The sequence below is a fragment of the Phaethon aethereus genome (genome assembly GCF_964289735.1).
Source record: "Phaethon aethereus genome assembly, chromosome: 7".
NCBI lineage: Eukaryota > Metazoa > Chordata > Aves > Phaethontiformes > Phaethontidae > Phaethon > Phaethon aethereus.
The window spans coordinates 11,527,996-11,555,157 of NC_138583.1; the positions used below are offsets into that span (position 1 = coordinate 11,527,996).

General features: G+C 36.5%; 1 protein-coding gene across 1 annotated transcript in view; it reads left to right on the forward strand.

Moving 5' to 3' along the window:
* Window positions 1–27,162, forward strand: part of PARG (poly(ADP-ribose) glycohydrolase) — a gene marked incomplete at its 5' end in the record, with an annotated part of 70,798 nt that overhangs the window by 38,495 nt on the left and 5,141 nt on the right. Inside the window, 7 exons of the mRNA XM_082002239.1 lie at window positions 8,763–8,842; window positions 11,277–11,337; window positions 12,015–12,090; window positions 14,895–15,042; window positions 20,695–20,773; window positions 21,583–21,691; window positions 26,038–26,143. Coding sequence (XP_081858365.1) covers window positions 8,763–8,842; window positions 11,277–11,337; window positions 12,015–12,090; window positions 14,895–15,042; window positions 20,695–20,773; window positions 21,583–21,691; window positions 26,038–26,143 — 659 coding nt within the window. The remainder of the gene's footprint in view (window positions 1–8,762; window positions 8,843–11,276; window positions 11,338–12,014; window positions 12,091–14,894; window positions 15,043–20,694; window positions 20,774–21,582; window positions 21,692–26,037; window positions 26,144–27,162) is intronic.

Below are 27,162 nucleotides of genomic sequence, written 5' to 3' on the forward strand. Positions count from 1 at the left end.
GTTGCATGCTGGTTGAATGTAGAGTATGAATTGCATTGACTCGTCTGAGATCACCTCTACAGTTATGATGTTGGTGACACAGTTTAAAGTAGTTTCTTGTGGTGATAATTAGGGTTAATTAATCTTCTTTGAATAGTTTGTGGTTTGACGTAGTACTTTCATAAAAAATATATTCCTCTTAAAATATATTAAAGATAAAATTGAACTATGCTTTCTTGCATTTATTTTTCATAAGATGCTGAAACAGATACCATCCGCTGTCACACAAGACTTCGCACTATGGAGGTTTTTCTTTCCCACTGTTGACCAAGTTATCAGACTTGTGTTTTAACCCTATAGAATTTGGTAATTTAGGGAACTATGTGGTTTGATTATATGTAAAAGCAAAGTATAAGGAAGAAAACTTCAGCAATCTTGAGTCGGTGTTCCGGATGACTGAAGAGACAGGTTTGTCAAGGACCCACTTTGCTTTTGCTGTGTCTTTGACCTGCTACAGATCCGTTCTTAGCTGTTGTGTCAAGTTATAGTAACTCCTCTGTTTTCCTTTTTCAAAAAACTGCTGTAGTTAAACTGGAGATACTATGCATCTGTAATAGCTCCCATCAAAGCAATTGAGATTGAATTCATAATTGAAGGTACTATGTCTAATGGCATAAGCCTGGTGGATCTTTTGGCACATATATTACTGGATTCCTCTAGGACTGAATTTATTCATCTTTATCAAACATATATTTAAAGCAATTTCAAGTGATTGGAGATGGGAAAAACCCAATAGTTAAGATATATAATACATGAAAGGAAATGGGCAAACTGTATAGTACATTTATGCAGGAGAATTGAAATCTAATTTACCAGTAATGCAATTGTCTCTTCATAAACAACATAAATTTTGCAACACTAATGAGTATTCTCTGGAGAATAAATTATCTAGCGACTTCGAGTGAATTGGTTTGGACTGAGAGATGCATTGCGCCTCTGAAAAGTGGTTCTGAGTCTTCTGAGCTTACAGACACTGATCCTACAAAACTGATTCTGTTATGCCTGCCTTAGGTATGTGTTCTAATTACCCTTGGATGGAATACTTCAAGTAGAGTATAATTAACTGGAAAAAAATAATATCAACATCTGCGTGGTAAATGATGAAATATTCTTTAAATGGACAACTCTAAAAGGATGCTGTTTTTAACAAGTGTGGCATAATTACTTTGCTGTGGTGACTAAAACAATATTCAATCTGAGTACGTTTTTCTTAGCTTAGTAGATATAGTAATTTAGTCTGGAACTTAGTTGTACTATGCTGTGGGATGTCTTCTGTTTTAGATCAGGGTAAAACATTTTACCCTGCTATTCCTTGGTGTTGAGTACTTGGAGTTAGCATCTTATTTCATCAAAGTCAAGTATCAATCTGATGTATTTTAAGACTCCTAAATCACTGAAACTTTTTCTTAAAACAGGTTTATAATACTCCAAGTTACTTGCCCCAATAAACAAAAGTACAAAATGAAAAGCACAGAGAACAGAGATGTGTGTATATGTGAGTGTCTGAGACAGAACGTTTTTGCATCTAGATTACCAACAAAATTACCATTGCTCAATTTTTTGGTTATACAAATCTTAAAAGTCACTATTTAATCTAAAGATGAAGTTCTAATTAAACGTAAGGGTGCTGAGTAGTTAAACAACATTGAGATGATGACAGCTCGTACTTATGACACATGACAGTAATTAAGAAATTGCCTAGGAGGTCAAATCATTGAATGTATTGTTTTTCTCCTAATTGACACCAAGGGAATTCAAAAACTCTAAACTACTTCCTGTATAAACAGAGAAAAGGAAGGCGGTTTTAATGCAGAAGGATGAAATTCATGTGAAGTGGAAGAGATATACACTAGGCACCAGAAAAGCAGAACTGAGGTTGCTGTACCTGACTTGTGTAAGGTTGTGCTATGCTTTCCAATTGGAAAGTGGCATTTCCTTTTGTGCTGTCAGAGAGATGGTCAATTTGTCTGCCTTTCATATCTCTGGGAGAAATTTCTCATCTGAATTATTCTGCTTTTGATTTATGTGAAGTTCAAATTTCATTAATTGAAGTTTTGATATTCTGAATAGCTTTACTTTTAGTTCTCAGTTAAAATATTTTCAATGGCTGCAGGACTTACTAGAAAGGGTTTATATTTTATATTGGATATAAGAATTAACCATTTTAAATTTGCTAGTTTCTCCATCTTACATCATGTAATTGATGTTTAAGTATTTAAAGCTGTCTACAGCAATGGTCTCCAAACTCTTCTGATAGCATGTACCTATCGGTAAAAAACTTTTGCGCATACACCCCCAGTATATGCATATTTATTTACTTATAAATTACATACATGTGCTACTGTACTAGCATATTATGTTCTAAGACATGCACAAAAGAAGAAATTGAAAAAGGGTGTGCTAAAGACGAAATAAACACTATTTAAAAATATTTTTCATTTTATGACTGGTACAAAGATATTTTCTGCCTGCATCCTAGTGGATTGTCTTGCACACCCCCATGGAGTGCTTTGGAGACCAGAGTGGGTCTGGGCTATTGCTATTCACAAAATACAAGTATGTAAGCAGGAACGAACTGTTGTGCAATTAATTTTTCTTGATAAGGGGAGTGTAGCAATGGTAAATGGTAGCAATGAAACATTTGCTGCAGCTCTGGTCTTCATGAAAAGTCCTTGACCAGTAACTGACTGGACTGTCTTCCATCTTTTTCGTTGAAGTGAAGCTTTAGTGATGTAGCACTCTGGTTTAAAGGGCAGATAAATATTTCTGTAGCGGGGGGGAACGCCAGCCAGTACATAATCAATTGAAACAGCTTTCTTGGAAAATACCTGAGGCAAAGGATAGGATACAGGTAATTAATGTAATTCCAGTTATTTCTATACGGTAGGCTGAATTGTTTTCATATATTTAGAGAGTGAAAGAGATTGTTCTCTATCCTGTGCAATCATGTGATAAGCACATGTAATTATATACACATTCCACTCTTATATGATGGGGTTCTCTCTGTGCATATTAATGCATACAGATTTCCTAGACATTAGATATACTAATATCTATAGGTAGTCCTTAATATGCGTGTGACTAGGGTTACTTTGAGCACAATTGAATAAAAATGTCAAATAATATTGTGACAGAACCCTTACTGAAACAAAGTGTGTTTGATCAACTGTGCTTAGCATTGCAAATCAAAGCTAAAACTCCCACTTCATTGCACATATGATACTGTTTTTGAAAGGGAGAGTTTTATTTTTCTCTTCTGTTTGTGGAACTCCACTTATTTTTTCCAGGGGGGAAAAATTGCGGGAGAAAGATGGAAGAGATGCTTCTTGTTTGCTCCCCAGTGCAGCCAATGTAATGCTAAATGATGAGTTTATTGTGCCGTTCAACACTATATTAGTTTTTCCTTTAGGGTTCCCTGTATCAGCATGAAATTTTAATAGTTCCCACTGAGACTGCTAGCAAGTGAAAATGCTCAGCCTTCTAATGAAAATAGCCCTCAATCATATGGAGAGCAACACAAGTTTGAGAGTAACGTATGTTAGCACAGTATTTGCACCCCTACATGTATACATCACATAAGCTTAGGCTTGAAATGCAACAAGATACAAGATGCTTGGTTTATTCTTTTTTCCAAGTGTTTTGCCAACTCATGCATTGGGATTGACAATTGACAGTGTTCAGTGATTAGTTCTGTTCTTGAAGCTGAAGGTAATGTCTATTTGGTATTTTCAATTCTGCCTTAACTTTCCATCCTTGCCCCAGCTCAGTCCTTGCTGGCTGAAATTCATCTATCCATACTATTTCCTTGTAAATCCTTCTTCCACTTTTATTTGTAGAAGAATGAGGGTTTAGTAACACATCTTGCATTTGCATAGATGTTATATTATCTTTATTGAGATCACACTAAAATACAAGAAACAAGTGTGTCTTCAACTATAGTAGTAAAGAAAAAAGGTACTTTTTGGTGGCTGTGGTAGTAAAGAAAAGCACAGATGGTTAGCTGTGGGGACCATAACCATAAATTTGTGTATCCACACTTCTACAAACAGCACACATGAAATGCTGTGGATTTCTGGGAAGTATTCTTTGAAGTATGATCCGTGCTGCAAATTTTTGCTTATTGTTACAGTGTGGACAGTTTTATGATAGGTTCTAATTTCAATTTAAAGATGTGATTATAGTCTTTGAAAAGAAACATTGAAAGGAAGCCCAGCTTGGGGATAGGAAGATAGAGGCTGGGGATGGAAATACCAATGTGAAATTATTTGACTGGGAGGTTAAAGCACATGACTGTAACGGTTCCTTCTGCTTGTAAAATTACTGGAGACAGTTCTTCGAGTAACAAGAGATCAATTTAGCTCCTTGGAAATTAAATTTTATAAGTAATCTACTGTATTTTAACTCTTACCTTAATCGGAAGCAGTGTATTTTGTAACTGTTTCCTTAAGCTGTCTCAACTTTTCCCCAGTAAACTATATGCATGCCAAAGTAATTTTTGTGTAGCTCTTAAATGTTCTTAAATCATGTTGATGTTGCGTCATTCAAAATGCACCCCTTAAAGTACCTTGCAGATTTGCCATGTGCCAAGATACTTCTAAAAATCTATAAAGCACCGTGTGAGCATGAATTACTCCTACATGTCTGTGTTTGATGCACATTCTTTGCTTCTGTTATTCTTGAAAAGATGACGCACTTGTGCAGTAAGGCTGAAATTACCGAGTTTTTGGTTACAGAACTGTTTGCGAATAGAAGGTGCAGCACCACCCGCTGAGGCACTCATCAAAAGACATAGGAGCAGGTTCTTCAGAGCTTTTGGCTCCAGCTTTCTAAGGTGGAAATGCTGGTTGAAAACAAGACAATTTTGAGTTTGCAGTCAATGAGGCTGCAAAAACAAGACTATTGATTACACTCTTAAGCTGCTTTTCTGCCCTAAAATTTTAGGAAAATGCTAATACAATAAAATGTACATTTTTTGTAATAATTAATATTGAAACTGTATAAACTGTTGCCTTGTAACTTTACTGTATATTTGCTGACAGTTAAGTAATTTAAATTTTTGAAAAATATATTTCTGCAATATCGGTTGTTACTATTTTTAATATTTCTCACATATAGGATTTCTCTTCAGAGCAGCTGAATATGTGTCTGAATATTTGCTAGGAAAGAGTTCTCATTTATCCACAATACTTAAAGAATGTACTTTATGTTTATGACACTGTTCACACATCTGCTTGCGTGCTTTTTTCCCTAAATCTCTCAGAATACTTAAGTCTCTCTGTATAGTGGTCTGTTATTTGATTAACATTGCTGCTACCCTGGCTTGGAAGCTGGAGAGCCAGAGATAAATTTGCAGCTGTGTTTGGTGATCAGCCCTGCAAGCTTTCTTAGCTCCTGTATCTGCTAAATTGAAGTTAGCTGCGTGGCAGCAGGAACATCTTGTACAAAGCAAAACAGCTTACGTATGCAGCTGCCAGTAATATTTCAATGACTTTGACTGAAAGTGGGCTTGCAGCACTTTGCATTTGATCTACAGTACACTCCATTTGGATGAGTTCTTTAATTGGAATTAATTGGGTTTGGCCTTGGGTTCTTCTGTCAAGAAATTGATTATGTGGTTTCCACTTACATTTTTGGGTGTTTTTTTAGTAGGATCTGTGTCTCAGAGCTTGAAGAACAATTTTATTTTATATCTTATTGATGCCCTCATCTAGCTTGCTCTTTAAAATAGAGATATTTGCTTCATAAATAATACTTCTCATAATGTTGCCTAATTGATCCTTTCAGAAGTAACGTTCAAGGTTAAAACGTTCACAACTTTGCCATGTTACATCCTCACTTAAATTAATGGGGCAGGACTGAGCCTTGTAAATAGAATTGTTGTAAATAGAATTGCTTTTCGTGTTGCATTCACAAGGATGACTGGTTACTTTGTGCTGCGCTTAAGAAAGCTTGGCTGCCTGCATGTATTTGGGGGTGGTGGTGGTAGTTTTTCTCTTGTGCTTTTCTTTCTTCTTCTGACTTTAGCGTAGCTTGGATGTCTCCTGAATTGCTGATGCCATTGTAATAAGGCTTCTGTGGAAATTTAGAATAACATGTGAAGCAGTCAGATTCAACTGAATGAGTATCAGTAACTTGAAATACTTAGATACTATGAGGGTTTAAGGTTAACTTGTACCCAGTAAAATCTGTGGGGATTTTTCCACTGGTTTCATTGGCCTTTAAAAGAAGTTCCATTGTAACACTTTTACTTGAAATAGCTGAAAACAAGAATTCCATGGTCTGATTGTATGAAAATATGCAAGTAATACTCTCTAGTGGTTTGTATATTGTAAACATATATAATAAAAAGCATGTTTGGAGACAGCCGTTTATGGCAGGTTGAAGACACCATGTCTTTGATTAATATCTTGGATTCACATCATATTTTCTGTGTCTAGAATTTAGCTTTACTAGGGAGCTAGTGGCAAATTGAAGATGGCTATCATTTTAGGAGTGCATTCAATTTTGGGCAGACGTTTGTGGTGGATTCAGTCCTAAAATGTGTGTCCAGGACTAGTGTTGTCCACTTCTGTTTTTAGCAAGTAAATAAATTTTTTTAAATGTTTTTCAGTATTTAACAACAGCGGTGGATTTTAAGAGAGAAAGTACATTTTATGTTGTGTCATACCAGCAAAAAGTAAATTCTGTGAGGAGAGGGGTAATGAGAGCTGTTGTGCTAACTGCTATAAAAGATCTCATCATCTGATGCATGTAGTTTCTGGATTCATATAGCTACTAGGTCAAAATACAGTTAGTTTTTGAATGCCACAGTATTGTTCTGTCCTTACGGTATGGAGTATCCCTCTATAGCAGGGGATGCCTGTGCCAGAACCCAGGGCTTTTCAAATTCTTTTGTGCTGCCCTGTGGTTTTTACACAGCGATATAGGGCTAGAACAGAAAACCAGATATCTCTTCTCATTACTGTAATTATAGATGGTGTTTTGGGGATATTTATCTGCTGTAAATGAGATTTTTCACCAGCAAATCATCATTATACTAGCTTTGATCCCAGGGGAGGAAGAAGAGAGGTATTTATGACAGCTTTTAACAGCCGAACAGTTCAGATTTAAAAAATAATATTTTGTTGAAATTCCTTAATTGATAGAGTGACTACATTTTAGTGAGTAATTGTAACAGATGAAACCAAGTTCATCTGCCCTGCTATTGCCTTTTAGCTTGATGTGACTTATTCCAGGCATAGTTTTTTCCAGTTCTGGACTTCTCCCCAGTCAGCTAGTTATGGCAAATGATGTATCGCCTTTGTGACACGAAGAACGCCCTGCTGAGAGTTTGCAACATAAGCAAGGTTTCAATTTGATGTAAGAGGCAAAACACTAGTGAAGGCATGATTGGCCCAATAGATAAATTAATAAGTTCAAAGGTTTCATACCAAATGAGACTTCCAGATAAAAGATCAGAGATAATTGATGCATTTAGGCAAGACCTGCATGTGTGCGTGCACACACACATATCAACTCTTTTTATGAACTCCTTATTAGTTGTATAAGCACAACCCCTTGATAGAACTTGCACATTGGCCCATTTTAAAATAGACTATGTAAGTCTGGAGTTTGCCACCTTAAAGTCTTGACTCCTTGTCCAAAGAATAAGGAAGTTTTCATAAAACATTTTTCGCCTTTTCAAAATAGTTTCTGTGACTTAATATAGCTTTTGGATGAAATTGATCTCTACAGCATGTATACTTTGTAAGACTCTTTAAATACTGAAAAAATCTAGTTCACATCACTACTGAAAGCTAAATTCACCTGACAGCATTCTGGTTTTAAAGGCAGGTTGTCATTCCAGCACATGGAAACAAATGAATAATGTTGTGTCATTCCTTTACTTAGACTGTTTATTGGGGGCGAATCTTACATCCTCGAGGCTTTCACTGTATCAGACATCTTTTAGTGAACTTCCTATTCAAAGAATATTATTTCTGAAGTCGCCACTATTCTTCCTTCCAGATAAATTCCATTATGTGTTGCCAATAACAATGCCTTGTCACTTTGCTGGAAGTGAAATTAAGTAATGTGTGTTCAAGTTGCTGGAAGATAGATGATGCAGTAAAAGTATTTCAGCTAACCTTAAAAGAATACATTCACTTAATGGCTAAAAATAGGATGCTTCGTTTTAATGCTTAGGTTTTCACAAATGAATGTTAGCGCCAGTAGTAGCCTAGTGGGTGAAGCTGTTTCTGTTGGGGGTGGATTCTTTTCTTTAGAAATGCTGCTGGTGCTGTGCAACTCTTGAAAGCATTGTGGTTCCATTATATTCTTTGCAACTCACTGAACTGAAAGTAGAATAAGAAATTCAGATCTTGGAGTATTCAACATACGTATTTTCACCTCTTGGTCACTTATTTGCAACAGACTGGCTTGGATTAATATAAAAATAGTAGTTTTCCTGGGCATTCATATTGAAATTATATTTTTTGATATTGCAAAATCGGTGTGAGATAGGCATTTGCTTAGTATCTTCATCAGAAACTTAGCAAGTGAGTGAACTTGTCACCCTTACAGACCTGTGTCTAGAGAGTTCTTTCCACAATAGCGTATATAAATGCAAGATTAATCAAAATATATGCATAATGGTTAAAAAAAAAAAAAAATAGTAAGTAGCCTAATTACTATGCACTATATCCCTGAAATCTAATTAATTGCTTTTATTTCTTGTTTTTCAGATTGTTTGAAGGACGGTCACCAAGGAAGCCTGAGAAACTTAAGACCCTTTTCTGCTATTTTAGGAGAGTCACAGAAAAAAGTACACCCTTTATTCTTTTTTTTTTGAGCTACAAAGCAGACACATGAAAAATTTAATCTCATTAAATTTAGAAATGGCTATGCAGCATTATGATGGAAATGTGTAAGAACAGACCGCTTGCTAAGTACACTGATACTCATATTAATGTCACTTATATAGGTGATACATGCAATTAGGTTTTTTGCACAGACCTTACTGTTTTCTTTTTTGAGATATACACATGGGGGATGTGTGAAATATAGAGATATACTTTTATCCCCCTTTATTTTTTATATATATAAAGTGTGTGTATATAAATGTGTATATGTGTATATGTATAAATATACATACGTGTACTGTTTGTAATATATGCAGCTACTTGCTTCTCCGCATGTGGAGGGAGTTTGGCACTATATGTAGTCATTAAAATCACAGGGTTAAAGATTCTGAATCAAGCTTCAGATTTCCTGCACTATGCAGATTTAGTCGTTTGACTATAATGTTTGTAGTTCTGAGGTATTTAGGGGTTTTCCCCTACTTGTGTTGATATTTTGGGTTTTTCTCTTCTATTCTCCCAAAGCAAAGCTGTCGTGAAGTTTTCCCAGTTCAAATAGAACAAGCAACAGCAAGACATGAGATATCCCCACCTGTTTTAGAAGTTAGTGCGATATTTTCTTTAGTGTGAATAGTCAGGTCTTTGAATTTGAACATCTGCATAAGCTTTCAAAAATAGATTTATTTTTGTGACAACTGTATCAGAGCTTATATGTTGTATTTTTGGGGAGAAAGATATTTTACTGCAGTAGCATACATCTGCAGCAATATCCTTAATTACACTTTTTTTTTTAAGAACTTATTTTTTACATGTTGGTATTTCACTATTAGTTTCATATTCTCTCGGAAGGGTTTGTTTTAAAAAAAAAAAAAAGACAGCTTTAAGCTATTAATATAAAAATCCCTTTACTTGGTTCAGTCCATCTTCAGTTCATCATTTTAATTCACCACAAATTAAATGCAGCTACACCCTGTTTCAGCTATCAAACTTTCAGCAATGCCAGTAGAGGTAAAAAGTAAATTCTGATACATGTGTGGGACTGCAAAGAGATATAGTGTTTTATGGTGTATAATTTTTATACTAGAGTACTAATATTTTCATGCAAACCAAATCCTAAATTTATGCAGCTGTCCCTGACCCCCTGTGCATATGAAATCTGTTGGGAACAGGTTTTATGAAACTACTGTATTAGATTTCTTAATGTTATAACTTTAAATTGAGATTCTTGAATGCTCTTTTCATGAACTAAAAATTCCTGTCATACCTTTAGAAGACTTGTTCTTTTCTGTCCAAGGAATTAGTAAGACTGAAGTAACTTAGCTCTGTAAATTACTGTATATAATTTTGCAACTCTTACTATTTTAAATGGTAAAAGTACACAGTGGAGACTGTATCAGTTGAAGACTTTGTGCTCAAAGGGTGAATGCTTAATTTGTAAAATATCACCACTGATTACCAGAGTTCCCTTGTGGAAAAGCACTTGATTAATGAAAGCTATACACTTTTTTTTTAAGAGTAAGCAACCTTTTTTTTCCTTAAACCCCTATAATTTTGAAGAAAAGCATAGGATTATTTAATGTTTTTGGAAGGATATGTTTGTGCTTTACATACTGTTTTCAATGTTTTTCACAAGTTAGTGCAGTAGACTTACTGCAAAAGGTGCAAAGACATGAGTGTCAAAGAGATGAGTGTCAAATGAAGTTATTAGGATGACGTCGCCTAATAAAAGGTTATTAATTTCTTTCTGTTGCAAAACTGAACCTTTTGAGTAAAATAAGGAGAGAAGATGTTACTACATCCTCCCTGCAATGAGCAATGGCTCCTCTTTTTCTCTTTGAGGGCAGGAGTCTTTTCTCAGTTGAAGTACAGTGAATTTTACTAGCATCCTGGCAGGGCTGAAAACTGCTTGATTTGGAATCCATTAACACTGCATCTTTATTGACATGGTAGGACTTGCTTGGAAATACGAGCTGCTGCTTCATCCATCCATAGGTTGAGTAGTCTGTGTGTTGCCTGTTGGCATCAAACGGTAGTCACCTCTAAAGGTTGACAGTTTCTTTATTTGTAAGTGGCAGCATGTTTTACTTTAGCTATCGAGTCTTTTTAGTAGTGTTTACAGTTTAAGTGAAAATCACTTAAGAAATAGTTTTCCCTTGATCTGTTATATATAATACTCAAAATTCAAAGGGAGAAGAGAAGTGAATAATTTGGTCTTCATGTTACTTGTTTTCAATTTGAGCATGGGCTGTCGGGAAGATTCAGAGCTGCTCTTGAGGAAAGTTAAGCTCTTGTGTTTCTGCCAAGGATGCTGTTTGTTGTAATTTTTTAAAAGTTTACTACTTAAAATAATCTAAGCTCCAGCAGTTAATACATTTTTCTCTGGGGTTGGTTTGCCTTTAGAGCCTACAGGATTGGTGACATTTACAAGGCAGTGTCTCCAGGAGTTTCCAGACTGGGAAAGGTAAGTGGAACATCCTGTTAATGTAAGAAATTTCTTAAATCAATGATAACTGAATCCCATTCACATGGAATTGATTCAGTCCTGGAAGTACTACAGAAAACAACATTTGATATGGATTTTTAAGGAGAAGTACAGAGGGAATTGGGTGAACTGCCACAAGTAGTTTGAGTGCCCTGAGTTTTCCAGTACGTTTGTTTGCCTGTGAAGCCAAAAAGTCTTACATGAATTTTTAAAATCATAGCACATCTTTGGTGCTGTTGCTTGAGTGGGGAAAAAAGAGAGGGATTACTTGACTTCAGAAATGGCAAGAAACATAATGAAGTACGGGTGATAACCAGCATGAAAACATAAGTGCTGCAGCTTTCTTGGTTAGCAAGTTAATGTGATACAAACTTGTGTGAAAAACATAGAACTTCAATTTCAAATTTGGGGTTTTATGATGAAAGAGATGGAGAAACTGAACAATGGACTATGTCAAACCTTTACAGATTGTTTCTGAACGGCAAATGCATTTTCTTTTAATCCATCAGGGTGGGTTTGTTTGTTTTTTTTTAAACCACCTTATGTTAAAGTGTGTTAAGAAGTTTGGGTTTGGATGGGTTTTCTTTTAAAATGGATGTCTTTATGTGGAGATTCTGTAATCATCCTTTCTGTGCAATATTTTTCCTCAATGATAGATCTCAGAAAAAACTGTCTAGATTGCATGTTACCTATGAAGGCACTATTGAAAGCAATGGACAAGGTATGCTACAGGTAAGCACATATAACAGTAAATATGGCTTTATGTCATGTTTTTGTCATACTTTTATGGTCTGCCAGCTTAAAGTTATTTGTTTACACTCAATTGACTTAAATGACAACATGTTATGCAGTGTAAAAGAAACATCAAAATTAATTCCATGGGCAGTCTTAGTAACCGTCAGTATTCCCCGGCTCATCTAGGTTTGCATATGTACCTGGTGCAGAAAGAGCTGACAGAAAATCACAAGCCGTGGACAGCTTCAGGTCTTTTGGTTCAAACCAAGATCCGAGGTTGACAAGATAAAAGTTTCAGGCTGTGATCTTGATGAGTTGTCAAGAGTTTCAGTTTATTTTTAAAAAATTATTCTTGTGCCCCAGACAGTGGCCAGGTCAGTAGTTCAGGACACTTGCTGCTGCCAGCATCACTGTTTCGGTCTGGGAGCCAGTCAGCTAAAAGAGATTCATAAGGAGGATGTCCTGTCCATATCTATAGCAAGGGACATGTTTGAGTTTTTAAATTATGTTGTTTAAAAAAATATAAAAAGTCTGCCTTCTAGAGTTCAGTTACCCCAAAAAATTTAAAGCTTCTTTAGCCAGGAACAAGTGGTGCAAAGGAAGAGGAGGAGGGAGAATAGGAGGATTTTCTCTGGAAAAAGCAGATGCCAGAGAATAGTAGAAAGCTGAAATTTGCTACTAAAATAATAAATGTGTAAATATGGAATAAATTTTTAATTTTTTTTTTTTTTTACAAAAAACAGAATATGAACTTATCTTTGTAATCTTATGATTCCCCTTTCTGCAATTAGTTGCATTTATTCTGTTTTGTCTAAAATTCAACCATTATATTTTTCCGGGTGGGAGCTGTCTGTTGTGCTTTTGGGCTTGCAGAGCAGTTGGGGTAATGGAGTTATCTCACCTTCTGTAGGTATTGCTGCAGGACAAATCATAACATAATTAACTGCTTAAATATCACAGTTGTTATCCAGGTAGCAGAGCTCAAAAATTGCTCATGAGCATAGAGGAAACGCTGAACTTGAAGGGCACAGTCATGTGATCTGTACGATTTATCTGTTAAATGAGACTAGCTGAGGTGTGTTACTGGTCTGGTATTCTGCGATGCTTTTTCCTCAAAGTTTAAAATGTCTCATGACTCTATGAAACTTGAGCTCTCAATGTGCATTGAAACTGTTGTGAACTCAGCAACAGCTCAACTATTCCTTTTTCTGCTATTTCTCTATTCAACTAAGTTATAAACTCAGAGGTGAAAGAAGGCTGAATTATGCTTTTTTGTGTAGTGTTTAAATATCTGTTGCAGTCTTTAAATTTGAGCACAGCCTAGGGGGTGAGATTTTTCCTAGCTATTTCAAGTCTTATCAAAGAAAATACCTCTGTTTGGACAAAGAGCACTCATTCCATGAGGGAGCAGGGTGACCAAGCAAAACTATCCATCAGTCCACAGTGACCCCAGCCTAGGCTGGCAGGGTCACTGGTGAGGACAAGCAGAGCAGGATGGTGACAATAACAGTTTCTGCTGACAGGCTGGTGGTCATCAGACAAATTCAAGGTGATGAGTCAAGGACACCAAGGTCAATACTAGAAGTCCAGTCAGCAAGTGGGCATCAGCAGAGGACAGGGTTGGACATGGGCCCATATTTGACGTCTCAGGTGAGGTCGAGGACAAGGGGGTGTGTTTGTATGGGGACCATGTGCCAGGGGCTGAGGATGGGGGCCCAAGTGAGGCTACTCAGCACAGGTAAAGTATGTTGGGGCCTGGACACACTGAATATTTGGGTAGTGTTCATGTTACTTTTTTTGTATCATAGTCAAGTTCAGTAAATCTTAAACAACTGAAGTATGTTGGTATTTCCAGGATAGATTTCAGGAACGCTTGCTGTTGTTGTGTCCAGCTCTTGGTGTTCTTTAGACTTGACTCTGACTGCTGAATCCAGTTTGTAAGCTACACAGATGTTCGTGTCACTCCAGCAACTTTTGTTCCTCTCCTGTACACGTGGTCTCATCAGCTGTCTAAATAAAAAGCAGTAAAAATCTAATAGCATTTGAAAGATGATGTGACTTTTTAAAATTATAAATTTATATGGGCAGTTAATTTGCATAAATAAGAATCACTTTATTGAATAAACCAAATCTTTTTAAAACTGTTGTCTAGATAAAAATGGAAGTTGTAAAATAGGTATTATTGCAGCAAAAAGTAGAGTCCAGAGCCTCTCTGTTTCAAGCAGAAACCTTAATGATCAAAATTACTTGCCTTGTTCAAGTGCATTTCAAGGAGAATTTGTAAGAAATTCTTTTAAGTACAGAACAACTGGTGCAGGGACAATGCTGAGCTAAAAAGTCTTCAGTGTGGACAGCTGGGGCAGAATGCTTATTAAAGGACAACTTAATAATACTTCAATGTCCATAAAATGCAAAAAGAATACTGTAATTTGCTGTTTTCATCTTTCCTGTGAAAGACGTGTTTCATGTTATATGTATTTTCATGTTACTGGTGTGTTTTATTCTTAAATATGTGCTCTTTAAATAAAACCCACAAAACTTGGATTCAGAGCATTTGAGATGCAAAGCTTTATTTTGCTGTCTAATACCTCATTTGTCTTGCTTTAAGTTTTCTGAGTAGTAGAAAGAAAACATAGAAAGGCATGCTGTTAATCAGGCCCTGTCCTGCTGCTTGTATTTTTAATTGATAGCAGCAGGTTTTAACAGAATTATTAAAATTTTTACTGGACTTTACCTTGGTAAGTGAAAGGATTTTATGCTGTTTGCTTATCTCATAATCCTCCTGAATATATTTTTGTTAGGTTGATTTTGCAAACCGTTTTGTTGGAGGTGGTGTGACTGGGGCAGGACTGGTACAAGAAGAAATCCGTTTTTTAATCAACCCAGAACTGATTGTATCGAGGCTCATAACTGAAGTCTTGGATCACAATGAATGTCTTATTATCACAGGTTAGTCTTTGCAGAAAATGTTTCATATATTGTTCTGGTTTTATATGTAGAAAATATATTTCAAGTTGAAGCTTAGTATGTTTAAATGCTGTAGGGATAAAAAAAATACTCATTTGACAAAGAGCTTCCTTCTTCACCCCACCTCTTAAGACCATAGGGCTGCTGTTCCAATAGATGTTTTGTGAAGGAAAGAAAGCAAACAAACAAACAGAAAGTGACAGCAAGCAGACAGAACTTTTTTTTTTTTTATCCTATATATGTATTTGAGGACTCGGTGTCTTTAGGCTTAGCTAAAGAATACTGTTGGGCAACAGAGGTAAAAGCCACAATTAGCAGCTATTGCCTGGTCCCAGCTATTAGCAGGTAATGCTTCTGTTACGATACAGCAGGGCATTTTTTGTTCCTGTCTGGAATTTGTAACATTTGATGTGATTGGTGGGATTGGTAAACTGAAGGCAATTCCGCTTCTCAGACTGAGTTTTCAAAAAGGGGAGGAGGTAGAAGAGGAGAAAAACAGCATCAATCAAAAAAGGTAGAAAGTCAGGAAATGTCTCTTAGGGAATTTGATCTGGTAAGTTACAAACGTGTTTGTGTTACATGTAAGTTACTTATGGGTTTGTAATTCATAACATCAAAAACTAAATTTCTTCTCCAGTATGTTGAGAAGCTGTGTATGGAGGAGTGCTGTCCGTCCAGTGCTTTCCTTTTGTTTCCACCTCTGTCATAGAATTTGGGATGTTTTATTAGCCATTGAATCAAAACAATTTGTTTTGGTTAGCATCAAAACAGCTATTCACTGCTAAGAACTGGAGAGGCCTCAGTTCCATACACAGGAACACAGTAACACAGCTAGATACTTCATTACTGAAAAATAAAATGATGCTATAATATTTTTTTATTTACTCTAAAGAACGGCTATAAAGAAAAAATTATATAGTATTATATCACATATAATTTATATTGTAATATAAATTATTTATATTTTATATTTTTCAGTCTGCTACAATAAAAATGTTGGTTTTAATTACCTCAGCTGCCTCAACAGGCACGAATTCACTGAGCTATTACAGTACATTTCTTGGAAAAGTCCTTCCAAAGCGCTTGTTCTTTACCTCATGAGCATGCACAGTAGAAATTTGAGCTTAGGTCTTGCAAATCTTACCCTGTCCTGAAGCTATTGATTGTACTAGGCAGAGCATCATTTGGTTTTAGTTTTATCCTTAGTAATCTTTTTAAGACAGTGTTTTGTTTTGTTTTTCTACCCTGCCAAAATTAATGCCTTTTCTGTGAAAACTTTTTGATAAATTGGCTTTTGTGATTTATCTTTAAAAAAAAAAAAAAGGCAGGAAATTCTTGGCCAATGCTGATTTCTGCTGTGTATTTTGGATATGATACTATAATAAGATTAACATATCTTCCAAGCGAGGCTCTTCTGGGGAGCGTAAAAACAGAGCACAGCTATCAGTCTGTGTAATACCTTATTAGAGGGAAAACACTAAATGAATGTTTTGAAAGACCACCTTCCATTCTCCTGAAAAAATAGTGATTTGGCATGAACAAATAAAGGTGAGGATGTTTTTTCACTGTGACAATAGTCTTTTAGGTTTTTTGAGCCATTGTACTTTATTGGGTTTTGCAATTAGTATGTGTGATGTGGTGTTCTCTAATGGAAACGGCCTTTCCATCATTTTCACTTCATCCCTGGAGCTCTTCCACTTCTGTTCTTAGCCAAGTCTCCACTATGTGTCACAATCCTCTTGGTAAATTACGTTCTTTGTGATGCATCTTGACTCAGCCGCCTAATGGGTATTGTGTAGTGTAAATTTGCAGAAGAGTCTGAGAAATTGGAGAGAAATTAAATTTGTTATGATTGCAGAGTATCTGCTTAAGATCACTGCAGTAATGAATATGGAACAGGTCATGCAAACAGTTGAGTTCTTCAATACAGACATCTGCCTACAGGAATAGCAACAATGCCCAAGATTCCTGCAGTTGCGTTTCTGGAAGACCTGTGAATAAGTGTCAGTGTTTTTCATTCAGGTTTTCTTCCCCTCCTCCCAAGTTCATGTATACTCGGGCAGCATTAAGAGCAGATGAAGCTGTGTTCCATGTTTGCTTTAAATCCACAGGTTGAACAACATCCAGTCCCGACTGCATCTTAGCCGTGCATTTTCAGAGACTTCTAAGCACATTACTTGCACGCTAAAAACTTACTAAGAGGGGGAAAAACTGTTTTTCAGCTGCATTTTGCAGGCTGATTGCGCCACTGTCCAGAGAGCCAAAAGACTAACGGTGGCGCAAGATAAGGATCAGAAGAACTGTCTGAAAGGGAGAGAAGGACCTTCCCCTCACTTTTGGCAGTAAATGTGCTTTTATATTGGTGACTTCAAAACTCTGCTCTTGTGCTTTTCACATGTACTCCTTTTTATTCAGTGCTAATGGTACTGCGTCTGCAGCGGTTTAATTTCTAGCTCGTAAGAAATACTAGAGGGACGGTATGGTGGGGTTTTTCCCCAATCCCTGGGAACTTTATAATGCCGTGCTGATCACCTGCAAGTGACAAGATGGACTATGGAGTCTGAGAAAGGTATATATTTATTTTTAGTAATAATTGCAACTCTTTCTAGATGGATGAGGTCCCATAAGCACTAGCACTTGGCAGTTTCACTGTTTGTCTGATGCTGTAACTGTTACAAGTTTCACAAAGAATGTCTTTTTGAATGGTACTTGTGTATACTTTCTTTTGACTTAGGCTTTTTTAGGAAAGTTCTGATGGAACTGTGCTATTATGCTGTATTTGCGGCTTTGCTTTTTTACGCCTGTTTTTAATGAGGAAAAGAAGATTCACCAGAAACATTAGCATATCTGATTTATCCCATATTGCTTCTGTTCTCCCAGCAAAAGCAGTTTGTATCCCAGTGATTCAACTGGTAGCACTTTTGCCTTTGAACAACCATTTTTATTTGACAAATTTCCAGACCTCTACTTACAAAACCCCATTGATTTGCATTAACTTTGGGTTTCTGGGACATGAGTTTAGAGTTCATGTGAATTCTTTGAGTTTCTCTGTTATTGATTTTTTTTATATATATATAAAATAGAATCACAGAATCTTTAAGGTTGGAAAAGACCTCTAAGATAATCAAGTCCAACCGTCAACCCAACACCTCCATGCCCATGAAACCGTGTCCTGAAGTGCCATGTCTACATGTTTTTTTGAACAGCTGCAGTGATGGTGACTCCACCACATCCCTGGGCAGCCTGTTGCAATGCTTGACCACTCTTTCAGTGCACTTCCATAAAAATTGATGAAAACAACGAACCTTGAGAAAGTCAGCTTAATAATTTGACTGTCATTTAATATCTGTTACAGTATCTTGATAACCTAGTCTTTTCCACATGCTAGACACCAAAGGAAATGCTTCCTTTTCAGACCTGGAAGTTTTGCTAGGTCATCCCCTAAAGAGAGCTCTTGGAAAAGTCACACACTTTCCTTGTCTGTCTGTTTGCTCAGACACTTTTAAACCTGAATTTTACCTACATCAGGAAGTCTTACTGAAGGTTAATAGCCTACAATTCCATTAGAAGGCTGATTTCTGAACAGTAACGCTGCTCACAGTCGTTCTTTGTACGAGGGCATGGATGTGTGTGAATATATAGGAACATTCTGCCATCACAATTTTGGAGACTTTGATTTTGTAACAAGAAGTGAATTCTTGCTGAGGAACTTTTTACCATCCCACTCATTTTGCATGGCAATTTTTCAAAATAGCCTTGAGTGGAATTTGTGTGCTCTCACTATGGTTAATCATCTAGACAAATCTAAATAAATGATGAGTGGATAATAGGGCAGATGAGTTAAAGAAGTGCTGCTGAGTCAGTTCAGTTAAAATCAATTTGGGTAAATGGGGAAAATGTCTTGAAGTATATGTATCATTTTAAGCAGTTTTTAACAGCTTGTTTCCTATGCTTGTGACCACTGAAAGCAGGCATTCAAATTCCCTTGTCAGATGAGGTTAAAAGTGAGTAGTTCTATATTTCTGATTGTTCAACTTTTATATTTGTTTAGAGATTGAAAAACTTTGAGATTAGATTTAAACATTTGTATTTTCAGAGTATCACAAATCTGTGCAATAGTTAGGCATCACTCTTGTCTTAGTAATCAGATGTTTTGTGCTGTCAGCTTACAAGTCCTTCCAAAACCTATTTTTCTTTTATATTTATAGGCATAGCTGGTGTCACTGTTTGTGATTAAGGGGTTGCTTAACAGTTCTCTTCTTACTCTATTGTTTATAACTTGTGCTAAACTGTACCTGTATGAGCTGAAATTTTCCAAACAAGGTACTTTCTTCAGTTCCCTACTTCTGAAATTCAGCTGCTGCAAGCTCAAAACAGGGGGGAAAGTTGTGATTTTGCTGTGCGTTACTTTAGGAGTATTTCTCTGAAGCATTTGTGTATCCCCAGGTTTTGAAGCAAGGTCCTGAATTTCAGTAAAATGAGGTGAAAGGCAGCCTTTTAGAAAGGTTATGATACTTACTCAGTTAAAATGCTCTCCTTGGTCGTGAAATAAACCTTTGAAAAGGAGTTGGCATAGCAGAGAGTAATAGCTAAAGTTACTGGAGGTCATAATGAGCTACTTTCTTACAGCCGTTAATGCTTGCCAAGTCATTGCCAAGTCCTCCTGGACTTTTTCAGAGCAGCCAAGTATGTTCTAGACCATGGTTTTGTGGGTCCTTGAGCTTTTACAGAAGTATCTTCTTGGTACTGACTGCTGCAACTGAGAGCAGTGGCCTTTTGGCCCATTCAGTGCCACTAATTGCTGTGATATCTGAGAACTCGTGTGAGGAACCATAGTGCAGGAACCGTGCTGAACAAATGTAAAACAAAACCATAACAAGGGCAAGAAGTGTATCAGGCAACAAGACTAGGAAGCTTAACAGTCCTTATGTAAGGTTGCCCTCAGGAGACTGTAGGGCAACAAACTGGGTAACATTGGCATGTTGGAAATTGCTTGGTTTCTGACCAGCAGGGTTTTCTTTGGTGTTTAATTTTTGTTAGAGGAATAAAACTTGTTAGAGAAATAAAATGTATAAACATACAGCTCACCACATACGCTTTTGGATGTCTATATTTTTCTTCTTGTGTTTCCTAAACTGTCAGCCCAGATGTTTGCTAAATTGTGATGAAGTAGGGTTGCCACATTTTCAGTAGTGGAGTGACTATTTTATCATCATGTTTACAGGTGGTAGCCTGAAAAAAAGAAAAACAAAATGCTGGAGGCGCAAAGGTTCATAGTCTTTGTTAACCAGATATTAGCCAGTAAAACTTTAAAGATGACAGACAGTTTATTGAGAAGCTATTGAACTTGAGAGTGGCAAATTTGAAAACCATCTTCTTGTTATATACTGGATAGCATACATATATCTGCACTTGTAATGTTCTACGGTGGCTGCTACATGCCATCTGTGGAAAAGAAGCAGCTTCTGGTTACAAGAAGATCTTGTATTCTTGGTGCAGATATGGATCTCTATTTTCCATTGCTTCTGAGAGCTGTGTGTTCATTTGGAGAAGTGGTGATTCCTATGAAAGGTTTGCCAAGTGAAAAAAATGCTACACACAAAATATATACATATGGAAAATCATTTGTTTCAGGTGCTGAGCAGTACAGTGAGTATACAGGCTATGCAGAAACTTACCGGTGGGCAAGAAGCCATGAAGATAAGACCCCAAGGTAAAGTTCCACATAAATATTTCAAGTGAAGGAATAAATTCGGAAAACTTGGTGCTTTAAGTATTTGCTAGCATTTGCCTTAATAGAGGATCTGACTGATCCAGCTCTCTTCAGTAGAGCAAACAAGCTAAGAAAGTTATCTCCTATTAATAATGATATGTTAATGCTCATAAATGATACCTACTAATATGCCAGTTCTTAAACCAACATCTTTTACAGTTATACGTATTTAATCCAAATTTTTGTTAAGATACTGACTGAAGTGTGGATTGTAATGTCACAAGACGTTTGACAGTGAAACCTCAGATGCCACGGTGGCATGACACACTGATGTGTGGCAAAATAAGATTTAATATCATGAATCTGAGTAGAAAGCTCTGAGCTCTTGAATCTATTTCTCCAACAATGTTGTTATAGAGTATACACAAAAATATTAATGTGGTATGGAAACATATACAATGTACTCTCATTTAAATGTTGGGGGAAGACAGAGAGCCAAAGTGCTTTTCTTTGACCTTGCGGTGTTCTTACATGCTTAATAAATAGTGCTGTGTAATTAGACTTATTTCACGTTTATGCCCAAAGTCTAGCCAGAGTATTTCTAAATTTATAGGGAGACCTGTCTCATTCCTGATGCTGCTTTCAATCCTGACCTGCAAAGAAAAAAGTGCCCCGTTGTTCATTATGAGCTCACCTTTCGAGCTTCTTCTAACAGAAGCTCTGCAGAGAATTGCTTATTTTGGATCGTGATTATATGACCAATATTAAATGACTAATGTCATCTACTTTTCTCCTCCCTCCAATTTTAGGGATGAATGGCAGCGACGCTACACTGAAATTGTTGCTATAGATGCATTTCACTTCAGACGTTTCCTTGATCAGTTTGGTCCGGAGAAAATTAGAAGAGAGCTCAACAAGGCCAGTAAAGTCTTAAAACGGCCTGCAGTCTAAGGCTGTTTCATTAATGTTTATAGTAACTTGTTAAATATTTTTGTGGTATTATCTTCAGCTAAGGAAGCTCTTGCTTACTTGTGTCTCATAAAAGGTGTACTTCAGGGTTTTGCTGTCCAATGTTAAAGGAGAAGCTTGTGAAATAGAATGACTCTTAGCCTTTGATATGCTATTCAAAGGTGTATTTAACTTTCAAAAATATAAATGAAATTTGGATATACATTTTGCTAACTCCTTCCCTGTCCTGCTTCTGAATTATGATTTTAAGTTTTCTTCCCGTAATTGGCTCTGCTGAATCCTACTCAGCCCTCCAGTCAAGGTGGAGAAGGGGGTGCCTCATGTTTTAACATGGTGACAGTTCATAAACACGGTGTCACTTGCTTTTCTTCTGCCTTTCTTCTTTGCACTTGAGGTATTGCTATATTACCTGGGAGTTTTATCTTTTCATGTATTGATGTCATCTTGAGATTAGATCCAGCTCTTCATAAATATCTATCTTTATTTGCACAATAGCTATAAAGGCTGTTGCAACAGAATATGTGTATATACATGCCAGTTAGAGCTTACAGAGATGAGGGTGTTCAGAAGACTGATAAATCAGACCACTTTTAATCTTTGAAACAAAACGTCTAGACTGATGTTCAGAAACAGCACACTTCCTACTAATAATTCTTACATGTTATGAGTCATTATCGCTCTGTTCAAAGCAGTCAGCCCTTGACCTTACCCTGTGTTAGCTGTGTGTATGCAAAACTGCACTGCTCCAATGGCTGTGGTCCTTTGATAGTCGTAGTTATCAAAGTTGCCAGGCTGAAGAGCTCTTTGACAAGGGAACCAGGAACTGCAGTGGGCGTCTTTTTTTCACTCCCCTGCCCTCCCTAATTTGGAATCTTGTTATAAGATATCTGAGTTTCCAGATGGCTCCCAGCCCTTGGTCTCTGCCCTGGACTATGTGCTGCATAATGTTTGGGAATGTGGGGTTACTTTCCCAAGCCGTGGCAGGTGCTTTATCCTGTTGCATCGTTGAGATTTTAATGTTGTTTGTTTTTCTTGCTGTGTGTCCTGGTTTCAGGGCTAAACCACGACACTGTGCTGCTTCTTCTTTTCTTGAAGCTAAAGCAGTCTTTTCCCAGCTCTTGAGCTTGTACTTTGTCAATGACTAGTAATTGCCATTAATGAGCTGTTTGTAATTCTGAGGCCTTAGCTTTCAACCTGCGCCAGTGTTTTCAAGGTCTTTGCTGTTATCCCGTGTATAAATTTTGTCTCCTAACATGAGATGCCTGGTATCAATCTCCAGTTCACATAGCAAGTTCTCAGAAGTTAGTAAGAAGGTTAATGGGCCAGAATGAGAGGCTTGCATGGTTAGTATAAGGCATAGGTGGTGAAAGGTCTGTGGCCTGTTAAAGGAATGGCAATGCTATTTTTTACTGGGCAGTTGAGTACAAGAATGCTTGTACAGTTATACTATGTTAGTGTGCTTATATTTGGGTTCAAAACAGGCTAAAGATAGTCTGCTTAGTGTGCTTCTACATTTATAGATGCAACCTCTTCTTTAGCCAGGGTGTTAAATATAAGGGCACAATACTACCGTTGTTAGTGTCCTGCTTTCTGCAGTATAGGAGGGTATAGAATAATATAGGATGCATTTTAAATAAATTGAAACATAGGGCAGTGTGTTAATTATCAGCTGGAAAGGTAATATACCTGAAAGCTCATCACCCACCCCCTCACCCCCCAAATGAAGGGGACTGATGGAAGATGCTGAAGGACTAATTTAATTTAGTTGTAAAACCTTAGCATCTTGACTAAAGTAACATTCATCATAACATTCATCAGCTTGTTTCTTCATGGTTGGTAACGAAATTAGCCCTGAAAAAGACAGTAAATAGATTTTGTAAACTTCAGTGGTATCTTAGTACAAAATTCAAAGTACCTACTCTAGTGAATTTATGATCTGCCTACAATTTTCAATATTATTGATTAGATTTAGATTTCTAAAATAAATTACAGTAGATTCATGCAACTTTTATACAGTGTGTCAGTTTGGCTGATGTTGTTTGATAAGGACTGATTGGTATTTAAAGAAAATTTTAAGCCTGAGTTATTTTTACTGTAGTAAACAGAGAATTTTCATTAAGTTTATTGCAGGTTCTGTAATATTTTAACAAATCAAGTATTTTTTAATTTACTGTGGTGTTTTTTTCAGTTTCATTTAAAATTAATATTAACCTTAAGATTTGTCTATGGATAAAAACAAGTTGGAATGGAACAATGATGGAATAAACTGCAACTCTATTTCTATTACGATGTAATAAATCAGGAGTCAGCACAGTATGCGCACATAAGCCTTGAAATACGAATGTATTATGTATTAGTAGACACAGCTCAGAATCCAGAGGTTCTTTTGTCTTATTTTGTTAAACATTAGGAAATTATTTAAACAACTTAAAAGTGATTCTTCTTGCAACTTATATTTTCTTATAAGCCTATATGATTTCTCCTTTATAAGACCCATTTGTCTTCAAGACCAGATGTTCACTGTTGGTTAGTTTTCTCTAAAGGTAGCTGGCTGAGGCTGACCCTTGTTTGTGGTTTAACCCGTACTCAGAAAACAAGATTAATATTGTCTAAAGTCAGCTGTTCAGAATAAGGAAAAAAAAAATCATTGTATCTGATGTCAGCATTAAAATTTGCAAATACACATGTAAGAGATGTCACTGTTTCATCCTTGTTAGCCCCTTGAGATTATTGCCTAATAAAGACTCTCACTGGCAGTAATTTTTGCAGTTGCAAGTTCCACTGTCGAAATCCTAAGGAACAGCTGACTTATAATTGGGCTTGCAATCCCATTCATAACTGTCACTTATGCCTATTTTGATAGTCACCACTTTAAAGAAGCTACAGCTTCATATTTGGCAAGAAATGCTTCCCTAAGAATTATGGTATGCAGAACAGTTGTGTTTCGAATGGTGTTAACTGAGAACTATATAGAACAGTTTTATGTGAAAACAAACCAACTGTAAACATCACACAACTTCTAAATAATATAAGATACCATATATATGAAGCTGTGTATAACTTAAAAACAGATTCATTTATAGAGTTGAAAAGGAGCAGCTCTTCTACTTCCTGTATGGAAGCAACTGCTTTAAAACTGCACAGAAAGCTTTCCTATTCCTGTATTCCTAGGTGAAACCTATTTAAAATATTGGTGCATTGTCTCTTCTTTTAAAAAAGTGATTAGTTTAATCTTTATCCTTTATTTGCTATGAAAAATCATAGAGGAGCATTTACTTCGATATTTTTCTTCATTGCTGCAGAAGTCCTTCAAGTATTTGCTGACTTTCTTATTGTGTCTGACGAGACAGTTTTTGTTCTCCATGCCCTGGCAAGTTGTGAAATATATTCCCATTAGGTGAAGACAGAAAAGAAAACAGGATGCCTCCTGTTGCAGCGCTAATCCATTTCCCTGATCGGGAGGATGGAGTTTGAAGAGCCAGAGTACTAGCTAGCTTGGCCCACTAGTTCCGTACAGACGTGCTTTGTACATTGAACACACCAACAGCTCTGACTTTAGACAGCTCAAGAAGCTGCATGCTCCTGATGAGGCTTAAGTGCTCCTTATGCAAACTCTGAATCATGGTGCCCTGCTAAATTTATAACTAACAGAAGTCTGAATTTATAGCTTAGATCAGATTGGAATTAAACCGTGGTACTTCAAACTGCACCAGACAATTGTACCAATTCAATAAATTTTTGTACTGTTGAAAAACTTCCCAAAGAGATTTATCCTTTTTTCTATACATGGAAGCACCTGCCTTTGCTCAAGATTTCTTAGTGAATATCACACTCTTGCCTCCTACCCTCATTTATTGCATTAGACCTGCATTCTAAGATGCCATTTTGTATTATATTTTCAGTTTTGAGGAATTCCAGTAATACTGGACACAGCAGTTCAGCTGTCATGTATGTTAAATGGGCCAAAAAGCAACAAACATGATACAATGTGCTGTATGTTGAAGTTACTCTCTGCTCTGGCTATCCTGAAAAGTTTGCTGTATCTGTGATGAAATCCCTAGGAGTCAGCACCTGTATCTAATTTTTAACTTGGATCCAAATAAAGCAAAATTCTTGTTGCCTTAAATTCTTTAGTGATTGACCTTAAATTTAAAAGGAAGACTAATGGTATATTGAAGTAGTTTGAATTTGGTATTGCTAGAAGACAATACTGATTATTGTTATCATCTTACTGTTTGAAAATAACACACCAGATTGCCTGTCAGCTTCATCTTCTGACTCTTGTCTGCCTGCAGGCCTACTGTGGCTTCTGTCGACCCAATGTTCCACCTCAACATCTCTCTGCAATAGCCACAGGAAATTGGGGATGTGGTGCCTTTGGAGGGGACTCCAGATTAAAAGGTAAATTGTAGGAATTAATTGATGTCCAAATGAATCAAATAACTTAGATTTTGATTCTTGACCTTGGGGGTTGTTGTTTTTTTTTGTTCAAGTACACTTTTTGGTTTTATTCATATTAATATATTTTAGCCAAGAATTGGAGTAATAGTTGAACTCTCCGTAGAACTAGTTCGTTAGCTTTGATCTTTAGGCTATCAGTAATGTGGCCTTAAACAATAAAAACGCACTCTGCTTTTATATACCATTTTCAGTTTAAATTTTGAGGTGAGTATGTGATGGTGAAATGCCGGGTTTACAAGGACCTGTAGCACTGAAATCATCAAAAGCACAGACACGCAATAGTAGTTCACAACAGAACATGTTCATTGTAGTTTTCAGACTTATAAATCAGTTGACTTTTCTGGAGCAGTCTTTTTAGATTATGCCTAAAATTTGTATCTCTGCAAAGCTGTTTAAAGTACCTGGTAATTTGCAAGGCTTCACAAACTTGCTGGCACTGCTTAATGTTTAGTGTCGCTCCTTAATACATTGCTGTATGCCAGAGAGGTTTCCAGGCACTCATACATGCTGCTTTCTTTCCTGATTTGCCAGCGATATCGCTCACTTTCTCAGGTTCTTTTATTTTTTATTAGAGTATTTATAATGCAGCAGATATCACATGCTTACATTCATTTAAGACTTTTTCCCATCAAGTCAAGAACTGATGGATCCTGACGTTTAAGTTGATGTCCTGATTCATATAGTTCTAAGTAGAAATTTACATTTTTGTTGTTTTCAGACATTTAGAGAGTATTTCAAGTTTGCTTTTCTGAACAGCTTTAGGTAGTTACTTTGAGACAAACAATCTTCAGGCTACCAGCTTCATTAGTCTTCTTTCTTAATGTGTTTTATTCATTGAGCGTCTTTTTTTTTTCTTTCTCAATGCTTATTGATTTCCTGACAGTCGTTTTTTGATTTCCATTAGATAAAATGGGCTGCCAAGTGCAGATCATCAATATTAGAAGTAGTATTTACTACAG